General features: G+C 32.1%; 3 protein-coding genes across 5 annotated transcripts in view; 2 read left to right on the top strand and 1 right to left on the bottom strand.

The window, feature by feature from the left end:
• The window catches only part of LOC123712444 (elongation of very long chain fatty acids protein 7-like), a 32,237-nt gene extending 28,210 nt beyond the window's left edge, over positions 1-4,027 (top strand). For both annotated transcript variants that reach the window (XM_045665531.1, XM_045665532.1), the window contains exons 3-6: positions 412-602; positions 962-1,042; positions 1,842-2,141; positions 2,529-4,027. In XM_045665531.1, the coding sequence (XP_045521487.1) occupies positions 412-602; positions 962-1,042; positions 1,842-2,141; positions 2,529-2,810 (854 nt within the window). In that variant the 3' untranslated portion in view covers positions 2,811-4,027. The remainder of the gene's footprint in view (positions 1-411; positions 603-961; positions 1,043-1,841; positions 2,142-2,528) is intronic.
• Positions 4,028-4,835: 808 nt separating this feature from the next.
• Positions 4,836-12,981, top strand: LOC123712259 (LMBR1 domain-containing protein 2 homolog). Of its 2 annotated transcripts, none has more exons than XM_045665268.1 (10): positions 4,836-5,391; positions 5,536-5,705; positions 5,853-6,231; positions 6,628-6,798; positions 7,260-7,437; positions 7,622-7,803; positions 8,135-8,374; positions 9,202-9,403; positions 9,636-9,731; positions 10,068-12,981. In XM_045665268.1, exons 1-10 carry the CDS (start codon positions 5,218-5,220, stop codon positions 10,229-10,231), a joined length of 1,956 nt encoding a protein of 651 aa, XP_045521224.1. In that variant the 5' UTR covers positions 4,836-5,217; the 3' UTR covers positions 10,232-12,981. The 2 variants fall into 2 exon arrangements, with proteins under 2 accessions (XP_045521224.1, XP_045521222.1); XM_045665266.1 differs by having other exon boundaries at positions 10,017-12,981.
• An 18-nt stretch (positions 12,982-12,999) lies between these two features.
• Positions 13,000-15,023, bottom strand: part of LOC123712258 (proteasome-associated protein ECM29 homolog) — a 33,264-nt gene continuing 31,240 nt past the window's right edge. The window contains exons 35-37 of the mRNA XM_045665265.1: positions 14,453-14,662; positions 13,373-13,444; positions 13,000-13,159 (exon numbers count right to left, since the gene is read on the bottom strand). Of these exons, the coding sequence (XP_045521221.1) occupies positions 13,032-13,159; positions 13,373-13,444; positions 14,453-14,662 (410 nt within the window). The 3' untranslated portion in view covers positions 13,000-13,031. The remainder of the gene's footprint in view (positions 13,160-13,372; positions 13,445-14,452; positions 14,663-15,023) is intronic.

Genomic DNA, 15,023 nt, shown 5'->3' with positions numbered 1-15,023 from the left:
CCTTTAAGATGCATTTTAATATTAAAGCATTAACTTTTTATAGTCGTTTAAATAACAAAACACGTACAATAACAGCCATTATCCAAGCAAATTTTTACTTTAAATCTCGAAATCCTTGGCGCGTGAATATCATTCAAGCTAATTTGTATCGTTATATTTTTGGAATCTTCTGTTATGTTATGATTTCCTTCATGTTTTCTACGAAGGCTATAGTAATATATATATATATATATATATATATATATATATATATATATATAATGCTCTAGTCTAGATGGATCAGTACGGCCGTGGTTTTATTTTTATTAGAGCGCAAATAATTGTGCGTTTACCATTACCTTTCCTGTTTTGTATCGTATGTACGATGTTTGGAGACAATAATAATGTAAACATGTTTAAACAAATTTACAGATCCCAGAACAAACGATTGGTTCTTAATAAAGAGCCCCATACCAGGACTGACGATATTAGGACTGTATCTTTACTTCACATTAAAATGGGGACCCAGGTACATGGCCGACAAGAAACCCTTCCAACTGCAGAAGACCCTGGTGGTTTATAACTTTTTACAAGTTATTGTCAGCATCTTTCTTTTTTATGAGGTAAACCTTATAATAATAATTCAGGCACAACTTATGGCCTTCGGTGACATTAGTTTAAAGACACTAATGGACAATCAAAATATTGAAAATAAATCGATGAAATTTGAATTTCTGTGCCTAAAACCCAAACCATAAGATTCAGTGTCGCTTTACCTATGACAAATCCAATACTGTTTTGACAAGACATCCTGCCTTTCTCACTTGTGTTAACAGTTCATTGGTAAAGACTTTATTCGTGGAAACGCAACTCAGAAGACACGTTACCAATTATCATCTGTACATAAACTGTGGCATGTTTTACCATACATTTTAGTCATTTCAAGCTTAAATTATAAATCATTAAGAAAATAAAATTCCAGGGTCTCGACGCAGGATGGTTAAGAACTTACAGTTGGAAATGTCAACCAGTTGATTTCTCATCAACACCGGAAGCCATGCGGGTAAAGTTAATTTTATAATTTATTCAACGTTTTCCTGTATCTTACAAAATAATAGTGGATATAAATGAATCTGAATATCACCAAGGCTGTTCATTTTGCTCACACAGCCTTTTCTAGTGCTAAATCGTCGGAGTTACGCCCCGAGAGTATAGCCTTAGGCACTCTCTTCAACTGTTACATTGCATTCATTCGTTACATAGCAATTAACATTTCATTATTTCGGTGATATGATATTGTTGTAGCGAGTGATTAATATAGAGTAAAATTAAAATCCCAAGAACCGTACACTGAATGATGTTTGGTCTCGTTCATTGTAACATTGCCAATAAAAAAACTTACGGCAAAAACGAAGAGCACTTCATAATCTCCCTAAATATATAACAACATAAAAAGTATCAAAAATCTAAAATGTTCTATTGTTACGTATAGTGCTCAACATCCGCGAATCATAAATATCCTATGGACGTTGGAATAAACAAAAAACTCGTGAAATTAACGGAGTAATGCCATGTATGAGTTGTGGTTTGTTTTGTTATGTAGAAATCAAACAACAAGACGTAGTAAAAGGTGTATTTAAATAATAGAAGATATTATTGTCGTTACGAAACACCATTTTAATTAATTGCTTTTGTTTTTGTAATTTCCTGGATGCAGTTTGCCTTGCATTATACATCCGACACGCTCCTCAATGTTTAAACATTATTAAGAAATAAATTTAATAGATATTTGGAATATACTATATTAAGTTAAAAATAAAAAAATATCCTTAATTATATAACGTTAAATGTTACATTTTCAGGTAGCAAGAGGCGTCTACATTTATTTCCTTGCGAAAATGACAGAACTACTCGACACGGTATTCTTTGTAATACGAAAAAAGGAGAGACAAATCACATTCCTCCATTTGTACCATCACACAGTCATGCCAATGATATCATGGGGAGCTACGAAATATTATCCCGGAGGCCATGGGACATTGATCGGAGTTATCAACTCCTTCGTACATATTATTATGTACACATACTATATGATGGCTGCATTGGGTCCGAAATATCAGAAATATCTGTTCTGGAAGAAATATATTACGACGATGCAAATGGTATGTCTATCTCTTCTTTCTCTATCTCTTCATTCATCCTAACAAATGGATAATAAGAGTATTATATCCATACGTATGCTTGAAGTCCCGTCTACCGATAATAGAGCATGAGGCAGACGAAGCAGCGTCTGTTTCATAGATCACGCTCCTTTAAAGGCAATTAGACTTTCTATACTTTACGCACATCATCGATTTTTGCAAATAAGTAAAATGTATTTAAAAAGAAAATTGGTATCAAACCCTCGGGTTTAACCGTTCGACTCTATAATAAATATAAAAGAGTGCTATTCTAATTTTTTTAATCAATTTTAACAAGGTAAAACTAAACTCAAAACCAAAAACCATACGTTTTTGGATTGGATTAATTAAATATGATTTCTATTACAGCTTCAATTCTGTATCACGTTCATTCACTCCTCACAACTTCTGTTCTACGAGTGCGGATACCCACGCTGGTCGGTTGTCTTCACGCTTCCAAACTCTATATTTTTCTACTACCTCTTCTACGACTTCTACTACAAAGCATACGGAAAACCAGTGAAGAAGGCCAAGGTCGCAAATGGTTTAGTGAATGAGAGCAAAACAAACGGACTATCGATAACCAATGGATACAAAAATGGCGCTATACCAAATGGTTCACCCGACGGAATAGATAAGAAAATTGAATAAAAATTATTGCGCTTTTATATTACAAAGTTTGATATATATTGTTGATATTACATGTTGTTTTACGCGATATCAAAAACTCTGTGAACATAAAAGCCTCGCACACAATTAATAGGCGAATGTAGTTGTATCATTCGTTTTGTGTCATTCACCCTTAAAAGGTCATGAATCAGAGACTGACCAATCAGATGGTTTTTGCCTTGCGTTTGTTCTAAAGGCTAAAAATTAAACAATTGAATTTAACAGACGTTATTATTGAGTACTTGTTCGTACGATAAGTTCACAGATTTATATTGTATAAGTTATTTACTTTATATTAAAAGTCTGGCTAAAACTTGGTACATTTGCAAAAACTGATAACGCGCAATTACTTAGCTACCAATTATATATTGTAAATAGTACTTAAAACGTGTATAGTTAATAATACAATTTGTACATGAAAGGAAAAATTAAGGTGAATAAGGGAGGTAGGATAGACATTAAATACATAATACAAAATAAGCTGAGTCATGTAATACTTAGGATATTTTTTAATTGAATTGAGTTACCAACATCAAAAATTATCCATTAAGTATATTACCATAAAGAAATAAGGTAAGAAAATTATTTATCGTGTGTAAGTTATTTTCTATACATTATTTCACAATCTTAGACAATATTAACAACTTTTAGCAGCAGTAAAACTTTTATTGAATTTCTTAACTGTATATCAGATATGTATAATATTATGACGAAAACCATTTGATACTTCTAATAAGTTACCCTTAGGTTTTATTGTACATAAATTAGGATATTATAATCAATTACTTTTACTGCTCAAAATCTTTTTTCTTTTTTATTGGTAAATGTTTTGGTGCTTTTAAGTAATTTTACTTATAATGCCTATATAAAGGCAATTATACCTTTACGAGTTCCCTTAAATAGTTTTAAGCAAAATGGCGAATTTAAGGTATTTACGTAGAAAATTATTTTTTATAGAAATCTAGAGTCTTCCGAGTTATCAATTAAACGTTCGCTGTATGTAGATTTTTTAAAGACTTATACCAACGCTTCATGATTTTTTAAACAATATAGGTCGTCTGTACTCGAAAATGTATTAGGTATATTAACAGTTCATAATACATTATCGACATAGATGTACGTGGTACATTTGCGCATGCAATAACAGTATTGATAAAGTTTTCAATTTATGTAGTGTCTGTAAAAATAATAGTTATACCATAAAATGTTTTTTATTTTATTTTTACCTTTATACGATAAGTTTCTAATATTTTTCGTACAATAGGGTACATGATATCCATGTTCCTCAATTTAAAAAAAATTGTATGGAGCTTATTTATTATTATCTATTTCATTTAAATACACTACACACATAGACTAGGAAGCCTTTACCTTAGTACTGGTGAAAATACACTGAGTATTCGGTTTAAACAGTAAACCGAATATTTCGACATACGTAAAGTAAAATGAAAATGGTGCTTCCCTAAGTACATTTGTACACGCTCGCAGCACTGTCTGCAATTGCCACCGCTAACCACGACTAGTGTGATTTTAAAACATCCGAAACTTCAGAAGGTAGTCAGTAATAGGCGTGAGCTCCTTTTTTCCGCAATCAGGTGCTAATTTGCTGAAATTTGCTTGCTAATTTAGCAAGCGGTCTCTGAAGGAAATTTTCGTAATTTTCCCTCTCATTTTTTTTCTTCTTGTTTATGGCTTTTATTTATGCCAACTGGGCACAAGTTACTTCGCCAGTGTCGTGTAGATGGAGAAGACACGAAGGAGATTGAACGGTAAAAATAATAATTAAGTTAATTTTGAATATGCACAAAAAAAATAGTTGAAATTCGATTGTTAGTTTTGAGACAGACAACACAAATAAAGTAAGTAAGTAATAAGTAAACCCTCTCATTTTATAGAAACGTAGATTTTAATTGTCATCTTCGTTTTCAGTATTCCTGTCAATGTCAACTATTGACGGACAGCTGTCATTGACTATTGACTATCAAATTATCAAAGTAAATCGTATTATCTTCGATCTTGTAAATTGGGATTTGTAATATTTTAATTATATAGACATATTGCTTTGTTTTATTGTGAAAAAAAAACACATTTATAACGCCGAACAATGATTGACAAACAAAGGCTTTATTTATAAAATGTCGGAAAGGAAATCTAATGAAAATACTACAACAATTACTTTTGATCCTATTCTGCCAGACAGTGGAATTCTTTTCTACGAAGAATGTCCAAAGGAATATGAAATTGATCCTCCAATATTATTACCATTGAAGAGCACTACCCAAATACGATTTGAAGAACTTCAAAGTGAAGCTGTTCGAGCTTGGAAAGTATCACAGAAAACAGCAAGAAAGAAGGAGTGAAATAATTTTTATAGTACTCATTGAACAACATGTATTACACACTATTTATCATTGAAATTATTTCTGCGTTGATCCTTGCAGCAACTTTGCTATACAGATATGGAGACTGTTACAGGAATCACATAATTGTCACTGTATCTGTGCTGACAGCATGGTATTTCTCATTTTTGATCATGTTTATTTTGCCACTGGACATATCCTGGGTTAGTTAATGTTACAAATAATTAATATTGAAAATTTTGACAAAATCTGTTTTAAAGTAGTGTATACTCTATCTTAAATAAGAGCTTTCATAGTTTTTGTAATTTCATTTATTTTTACTATTATTGATGATGTATTATTTACAGACTGTGTATAGAACTCATCAATGTTTAAATACATCAACTCCACTTGATTCAACTTCTTTGAGTAACTCTACTACGGCAGCACCGGCACCTCAATGCCCAATATCCTGGCCAGATAAAGTTTTTCCAAATTTGTGGAGAGTTGTGTACTGGACATCACAATGCTTGACTTGGTATTTATTCTTATATACAATTGATTAATACACACATAATTGATATTTTCTATAATTTTAAATCTGGCATTTACATATCATTGTGAGGTATCTTTTACTACCATAAAATATTTTTCAAAATAGGTCAACTTTTTATTTTGGTTACAGGTTAATAATGCCCATGATGCAATCATATAGTAAGGCAGGTGATTTCACTGTCAAAGGCAAACTAAAGTCCGCTCTAGTTGACAATGCAATATATTATGGGTCTTATTTGTTTATATGTGGTATACTACTCATTTATCTGGCATTTACATCTGGAGTTACACTAGATGGGTCTAAAATTAAGGCAATTGCATCATCAGCCAGTAATACATGGGGATTATTCCTATTGATCTTGCTGCTTGGTTATGCACTAGTGGAAGTGCCAAGAAACTTATGGAATAACTCAAAGAAAAATTATACATTGACATACTGCTATTTCAAGATTGCAAAACTGAGTACTGATAAGTTTGAGGCTGAAGAAACTATTGACGACATTTTAGAGGTAGGTATTATTAATTACCTTTCAGTTATACATAATATGTAATGTACTTTCTGTTGCTTCAGATCACAATGGTAATTATATTCAAGCCAAGTTATTACTATCATCATTTAATATGTTATGCACCATTCCACCCTTTTTTTTAAATTGCTAACTTCAAACTCAATTCTCAGTTTTAATTTGGTGTATACAATAGAATGTAATCCTACATCTATAATATATTTAAAAATTGATTCTTGAGGGAGTATATGTAACATAGCAATATAGCAACCACATCCTGTTAGGCACTAAATAAAGGTTATCTTGTATTTTTAAATGGTTATTAATATAAAACATTGTCCTAGATTAAGTTAACTACTAAGCAAGAGACATAAAATAAAATTTATATAACTTTTTCAGAGTTTAAATTGTGTAACAGCAGCCGTTGGTTCAGGACACCCTTTGTACCGACACGTTGAAACAATTGTCCAAAAGCTTCCAGTACAACTAAGAGATAAACTGGGTTCTAGGGCGCCTCCCGAACGGACACCACCGCCATCTTTGAAAAGCCTCATTAATTTACATAAAAAGGTAATTAATTATTAAATTGTATTGACATATTTTTCCATATCAATTACTTACTTTTTTTTTATCATTTTGATTGATAAAATCCAAAGTGATTGTTTACACTTACACTTGCACTCAATTTAAATTCCTAACTAAAAACTTGAGGCAAACGGCTAATATTTAATTAAAACCTACCTTTGCAATGAGCTTTGAAAACATTAGTTCTATGCATTTTAAGCGAAAGTAAGATAAAAAAAAAGATTTATTAGTATATAAGTTATTTTATTAATTTAATTAGTATTTAAAACTAACTTGACTTACTAAAATCAATAGGTAACATAAGAAAGTGTCCAATAACACTACTTAGTCTCTATGAAAGGGGAGACTTTTTGCACTTAAGATAGATATAATGATAGTTATGCAATAAAAGCATCCAGTCAGTTATTGTTATGGGACTTTCTAAGTAGACAATATTATATTTACAGACTATAAAGGCCCTGCATGTACTCCAGCGCACTGAAACCCAATATAGTCTGATGCTGGAGAGAACCTACCATTTGGAAGATGTGGCTGCCAACTGCAGGTCACCAGACCATCATTTCCAGCATACTTTTCAGATGTCCCGACCGAAGGTTCAAAGGATCTTGTATCCACCATTAGTTGGTATGTTTAATTAGCATAATTGATTTATTAGAAAAGTTTAACCGGAAAATAAAAATATTAAATAAATTAACATTTCATAAGGACTAATGACTATACTTTCAGAATAATGAGTCTTTTAAGTAATTTTCATAGAAATACAAAAATATATTAAGTTGTATTTAATTAATCTTAACGCATTGCACAGAATGGTACTGGGAGTGCTTTCTAAAGCAATACTTCTTGAAAACAATGGCCGTGGTTACGGGAATATTGTCAATAATGGTGGTATGGTCTGAAGTGACATTCTTCAATAAGGAACCAGTTCTATCTATTTTCGCTAACATCGTATCTGCGGCTGGAAAGAATTTCAACTATATCGCTATTGTGGTGAGAATATTTTTTATATAACAAATTCTATTCGATTTAGTAAATTTTTTTAAATATTAGTATTGTTAATCTTAATCTGGAATATTTTTTTTTATTGTTTTGTATCTTATTTTATTTATGATATTATATTTTTTACTCAATACAAATTTACATTTGTATCAATAAAACTATGTACTTGTATGACATATAATTATTATGGCTAGTATTGTTTTACCCATTGGGTAATATAGGCAGTAATAATACCTAATGTTTGTTGGGAAGGACCCACACAGAAATTTAATGTTACCATTGAAGAAATATTAAAATTAGCAATTGAAAATTGATATTTCAGACAATATCAACCCTAATTATATGCTACATATTCTACTGTGCCTACTCCACGGTGCTAAAGATCCGGGTTCTGAACCTATACTACTTGGCCCCCCACCACCAGACCAATGAGTACAGTCTGATATTCTCCGGAATGATGGTGTGTCGTCTCACACCAGCTATGTGTCTTAACTTCCTTGGACTGATACATCTTGACTCACATATTATTACTCAGAGGATTATGGAGACTTATTATACACAGGTACAGTTCACAAACAAAAAATATATTTTTTTCCTAAGATTAGCATTAAAAATATATTTGTGGAACTAGCTATCGGTTGAGGTATTTCCGAACCTATACGACTTAAGGGTCTTCAAGAAAAGAGCGTACCATTCTCTGAAAGGTCGGCAACTCCCCCGCGAGTCCCTGGGGATATTCGTGTCCATGGGCGGCGGTTATCACTTTAGCGTTTGGCTCCTGCCAAATAAAAAAACACAAAAATCATATAAACGTAAACAAAAAAATATTATTAGATATCTCTTGGTAGAGTTGTTCAATCCTATCTCTTTCACATAATCTGCTTTCCTATGACACTGATCGTATGTGAGGTTTTCGCTGCTTCATCAGTTGAAGGGAGTGGAGAAATTAATTACTTTGACATACAATTTAATAAAACTCGACAAGACTTGCGTTTGAGTCTGATTCCGTCGTGGGATTTCAGGTCGCAAATAGTAAATTTATATCTTTTTTTGTGTATACCTTTCCGATTCGTCCACTTCCTCCCTCCACAGTGATCTATTATCCGCTTGTCTCAGGGCATTAAAGAAGTTGAGACCCATAATTGTCTTAATTTGGTAAGACCAACGAGGTCTATCGACTTCGACTTGCCCTCCTTTATCACTCCTCCCTACCAGTTCTCTCCTGGCAATATGGCCAAAGTAGCTAAATAGTCGTTTGTAAATAGTTAACTTTACCGAAATTTCAAGGTACGTAATTTTTTTCCGCACGCTCTAGTCTTATCTTGTTCATTAACGAACAACTGTATAAAAAAGACCTTCGAGCCGGATTAACAAATTATTAATTTTCAGATAATGGGCCACATGGACGTCCTGCGTATTATAGCTGAAGGATTCAATATTTATTTCCCGATGTTAGTAATATTGCTATGCCTGGCTACGTATTTCTCTCTGGGTAGTAGGTTACTTTCGCTGTGTGGATTCCAGCAGTTTGTTGGTGATGATGATCTTACCACGGACTTGGTGGATGAAGGACGGGAGCTCGTTAAGAGAGGTATGAAACTTATTCTGTAATATCAATTACGATTCCAAGTTTGCAACATCGCGTATGGATATAGAACTCCTTGGAATTTTTTTTTGGTCGTTCAGTTATTTTGTTTTATCTTTTAATTCCGCACCGAACTGTTAATTTGATCAAGGCGAATCTCTGGTCGAATCTATGCGAATTTGATTTGAATTGCACATTTTTAAATTACTCAAAATGGGTCTGATTTAATGTTTTATAGAGAAACGTCGCCGCCAACGCGTTGAAGAATCTATGTCACGCAGAAGGGACTATAGCGAACGGTTATCCGCTTACAGGCCGAGGGATACGGATGGAGGTAAAACCGATATACACTCATAAACATATATACTACATGATACACATCTAATAATTTTTAAACATAACGGAATTTCACTCGAAGTCGCGGGCATATATATACCAATATAAGTTTCACACCAATAAACTAGATGGCGCTTTATATATTTTAAATCGCGCTATCATTAATAAAGATTGCATTGACTTATGATCTCGTCAAATCTCCAGATACCATAATTAAATCAAAGACTTCCCAAGTTTAGTAATGCTGTTAGTCCAGTTATTGTGCATGTATGTCACTTTGCAGCCCGCACCGGGCTTCTTCACGATATTGGTACGGACCATTACGCCTCACCAGAACGGACAGACATACACTCATACCAACGCGCAGAGTTGCCATACAACCGCCAAGATGACATTGACAGGCGATTCGGCGAAAGTACTCTGCCAACTGTCAGAACCGAAGAGAGAAGGCGGGACAAATTAACTATTCCTCCCAAAGGATTGTTTGACGATGTGTAATTCGCAATTGTTTCGAACATATAGTATATATTCTAAGCCATACATTTAGTACATTGTCTATATTATATATATTAATAGATGCCTGATTAATTAACGACAAAATAATGCGTTTACTCTGAGTATGGCTACATCACGTACGTATAACAGAGACACGATAGTGCGATCTTTATATGAATTAAGTGAGATAGTATTTATTCAATGCTTTATAGGATTTCGTCCAAAATTCACGGACTTTTGTAGTGTTAAATTAGGAAGCTAATTTATTTTTAATCATGTGAGCTTATAGAATAAGATAGATGTCCGCTCTAAACAGGGCATGGATATCGAACAGAAACAAATTTATACATTTAAATACTTAACGTAATAATAACAGCGAGAAAATCTTTATTGCTTTCACAACTTATCAATATTAACTAAATTTTCACATACAAGTTTATCTCTATATTGAAAATAACAGACATTGATAATGTCTTATAATATAACTGTCAAAAGTCTACAGACAATTAACGCTGTACATTGCATACAAATAAATGGAAAATGACGTTTTATTTGGAAAAGTTGTTTTCGAAACGCGGATTGAAGACTTTAATGCAAGTTGCATTGTCATGATTTAGGCAAAAAAAGGTCTATCGCATTTGATACATAATATTTTGCGTATACATTTGTTGAGATCTGTTTAGCTAAAAGTAAAAAATACGTTGAGGAAAATAGTTACACCAATTTAGAAGTTATTGTGTTAAATAAACGTACTTTGTCCCTAGAAACATTTTTCACTGAAACTCGTTTTACGATATGAAGGATTAGCATAGATAACAATGCGGAAACCAGCACGATAAAAGATTGTAAAAAATCTTGATTAATCTAGAATCTTCTCAGAGGAATAATGCCAGAGGGAAAACAGCGGAAATAACGGATATACAAAATTTCGTAATTGTTAAGATTATGGTGTAAATAATTTCACTAGTTAGCTAGTTACCGTCTTTAGTATGTTAATAGCGCAATTTATATAAACTTATATAAGATAATCATCATACATGTACTGTGTTTAGTTTAAATTCAATGACATTTGCGATTAAACTGTTTGCATCTCATAATCTAGAGGCGTTGTATGTTGTTCCATTTTTTTTTTAATTTGCGTCCAGGCTAACGGTCTAAAGTTCATACTGCCTTGTGTTATGTTTATTTTTCATTATATATACAGTGTAAACTCTACGTACATATAACGACACTGAAGGGACTGCATTTTATAGCGTTTTAGAGAGTTGTTGTTAAATGGCGAGAAGAAAAACGTATTATTATTAGTCATGTTCAACAACAGTCTACACGTGCAAGCAATCCCGATTTGTAAACAAAAGAAGGAATTTCTTAGAAAGTTCGTATGAATGATGCCGTAAGTCGAGTTTATTGCGGACTATAATAAAGCGACAAAAGAAACGTACACAGCTGCGCAGTTTTTACTAAATTTAGCAACTTAAAAGTCGTTATTGGGAGTGGGTGTAATTGTATGGAAGACAAGCTAAACCAACCAAATTCAATTTGATCTAGACGCTTTAGGGGGTTCGTCGTTAAATAGAGGGACTTAACATAGTTTACACTGTATTTAGTAAAACGCTAATGCAATGGATGAGAGAATCGGCCATTTTGTTTATTCGGTATTAACAGTAACTTTTCCGTAACGTAATCCCAGTTCACGTTTATTTAGAAGATTTTTAATATGCCTGTTGTAATTAATAATTGCTATTGATTAATGAATATTGTAGAGTAGTATTGAAATTAAGTCTTATTAAAAAAATATATATATTGAGCCTATCTAATAAAATTTAAGTGTACAAAATGCTTTCATTGATCCTAGCGTGGGATTTCAAATAAGAATTACACTTGATTATATAAGACAATAACCTAAAATTGATGATCATTTTTAATCTGTACAAAAATAACCCTAAAATCATGCAGATTTTTTGATGAGTTTCGTTTTAAAATGCCTGTCTAATTAGGTTAGCGACTAAGTTTTAAAATCAAATAGACGCGCTTGCAATTGCGCGCAAAGCACGCGGAAAGGTCTGTGTTCTGTTGGCGTTACGCACCCGTTCGTAACTTATCACTTTAATTAAGTTATAACGAGATGATGCAGAAGAAAGTACAGACCATGTGCGTTTATATATTCTACATATTAACCTCGGTTTAATTATTACAAATGTGTAAAATGCTTATAGTACTTTTGTTAATGTCATTTATAACGTACTGGATTAGATGTATAAAAAAATTGTAGATCTTGCACGATTTTCATGGATTTTTATGCACATTGTTTGTTACCGTCACGTAAATGAGAGTCGACGGATGCGCAGGAGTCGTTTTTCTTACATATTAATTTTTTTCCTATGTAAGCAAATATTATATATAAAAATAATCATCAAATTCCTTTTTATTTGACGTCTTAAATATTTAAACTAGTTTTTATTTCTTTGATATAAATAATATGTTATGTTTAATTGAAAAAAATCGACTCCTGCACATCTAATCTCGGTAGCCAACTTGCCGGGAACTAAATCTGGGTTGTATTGATACGAAAACGTTAGTAAAAAAAATTATTAAAATGACATGATATTAATATATGTATGGCTTAAAGGCTTTGATAATAAATATTTTAAATTTTATTTATTAAATACACATGTAATTAAATTTGTCATAATTTATGTATGCAGCTATTGTCTTCGTTATTTCATTCCATAGTTTAAGTTAATAAAGTGTTAAAAAAAGGCCGGTTTTTATTCCATAATTTATTCAGAATCGTAGGTATAAATTATTTAAAATACACTTTTACGCTCTCTACTTTAGTTCGCAGTTCGTGTGAAGAGTCCTTAGAAAGGTCCTGCGCATATGTCTGGTAAATCTGCTTAAGTTTGTTCAATTCTTCTGTTTTCTGAAGATCTATAAAAACAGAGAAAATTTAAAAAAATTCTCTCGCAATATAGATTTGTCGTTCGTTTATTTTGGGTCTAATAAAAAATATGAGTAAAGCAAAATAATGGTCCATTGCAGATGTGTTCACAACGATGCTGTCGCGCCAATGAAATGTTAATAAAGAAATAGGGTTGTTTTTTATAAATAACCTTTAAATAATAAAGCTATATAAAACAATACCTGTTAATCGCTTTGTGAGTATTTCCAAAACGTTGAGAGCGTCCCGTCTATTCCGAACTTGATTACTGTTTTCTAAAAAAAAAAAAAACTTTATATAATATAAAAATATATATTTCATATTATTAATAGTATAGTAGATACTGGGGATTATAACGAGTTACATATTATTTACAATTACTCGTAAAAATACAACCAATGAAAAAAATAATCCTTTATCAATTAATGATTGTGGCATTAGATTTAAAAAAAAAGAACTTTAGACTCTCATTCTGAATAGGTTGATTTTTGTAAAATGAACTGGAACACTTCATTATAATGACATTGAGTGTCAATGTCGTTATAATGAAGGAAGTATTGTGTAAAAGGTCTATTTATATATCGCAGTAAAGTAGTTAAATCAGAGAGTTAATTGAATCACTAGACAATTAATTAAAAATCGATATTCAATCAAGTCGCTAAAGTCACTCACTTGTCTGAACGAAACGTTCCTAGGCAACAAGACAGAATTTCTAAGCTGTCAGTTCTTCACAATCACACCGAAATAACAAATGAAATAATCATGGCGGAGTCTTGTTTTAAATTGTTAATCAACACGCTGGCTTTCGGTCAGACAGGTAGTTAAACGTTTTCGACGCTACTTTATTTAAATCAAAATGCTAGCGACTTGATTGAATATCGACATTTAATTAACTGTCTAGAGATTCAATTAACTCTGTGATTTAACTACTTTACTGCGACATATAAATGGTGCTAAAATTGTACTATGTCAAACACTTTAGAAACTACGCGCGTCCTATAAAACAGACTATTGTAATGAACATGAATTATTACATTTTAACATTCGTCTTTCCTCTTTCATGGATATCCCTTCGAAATTCAAATATTCGATATTACTTTATTATTTGTGCTCTGTGCATAAAGTATTTATATTTTTTTTTACATTCGAGATTCAAATGTTCTCCATACTTCTTCTATCTATTTTCTAAAATTCGAAATTCAAATATTACAATACTAGTTTCTTTTATAGTTGTAAGTTTTATATAAGTATTTCAACATTCGGAATTCAAATGTTATACTTACTAAGCGTATACTCGACGATAACAGCGACGTGTGTGGTGACAGAATGAATTGCCTTATCTCGATCTCCATCCGTGTCCATTGCATCAACCTTAAGTACCACAAGTCTTTCCAACACTTGAGCGACGCCTGATAGTATCGCTAGTTGAGTTGACCGCGAGCTTGATGGGTAGGACTTGGAGCAGTGCTCAAAGAATAGGTCTTGGTATTTTTCTATAAGAGAATATGATTGATAAGATTTAAAAGGTATATTGTATTGCATTGTAATTCATGAACTGTAATATTAGCTTTTAGTTTTTTTATTTTTTATTTTAGATGAATTTAGATTTTATTTTATTTCAGTGTAACTAGTAATTTTATTTTTATTGATTTGGTTTTGCACTTAACCCTTAGTATTTTTCTTTTGTTTTTTACTAGGGTTGCCTGGAAGAGAAAGCTTGTTAGCGATAAAGCCTCCCGTTGCAACCCTAATAATGTATGTTATTTGTATGACCTTGTAATTTACTGAATATAGTTTTGTCGTCAATTGGGTTTGGACTGACACTATACTTTAACGATGTTTCTTAATTCCCTG

This window comes from Pieris brassicae, chromosome 7, assembly GCF_905147105.1.
Source record: "Pieris brassicae chromosome 7, ilPieBrab1.1, whole genome shotgun sequence".
Taxonomy (NCBI): domain Eukaryota; kingdom Metazoa; phylum Arthropoda; class Insecta; order Lepidoptera; family Pieridae; genus Pieris; species Pieris brassicae.
This window is presented reverse-complemented; position numbering and strand designations above follow the sequence as displayed.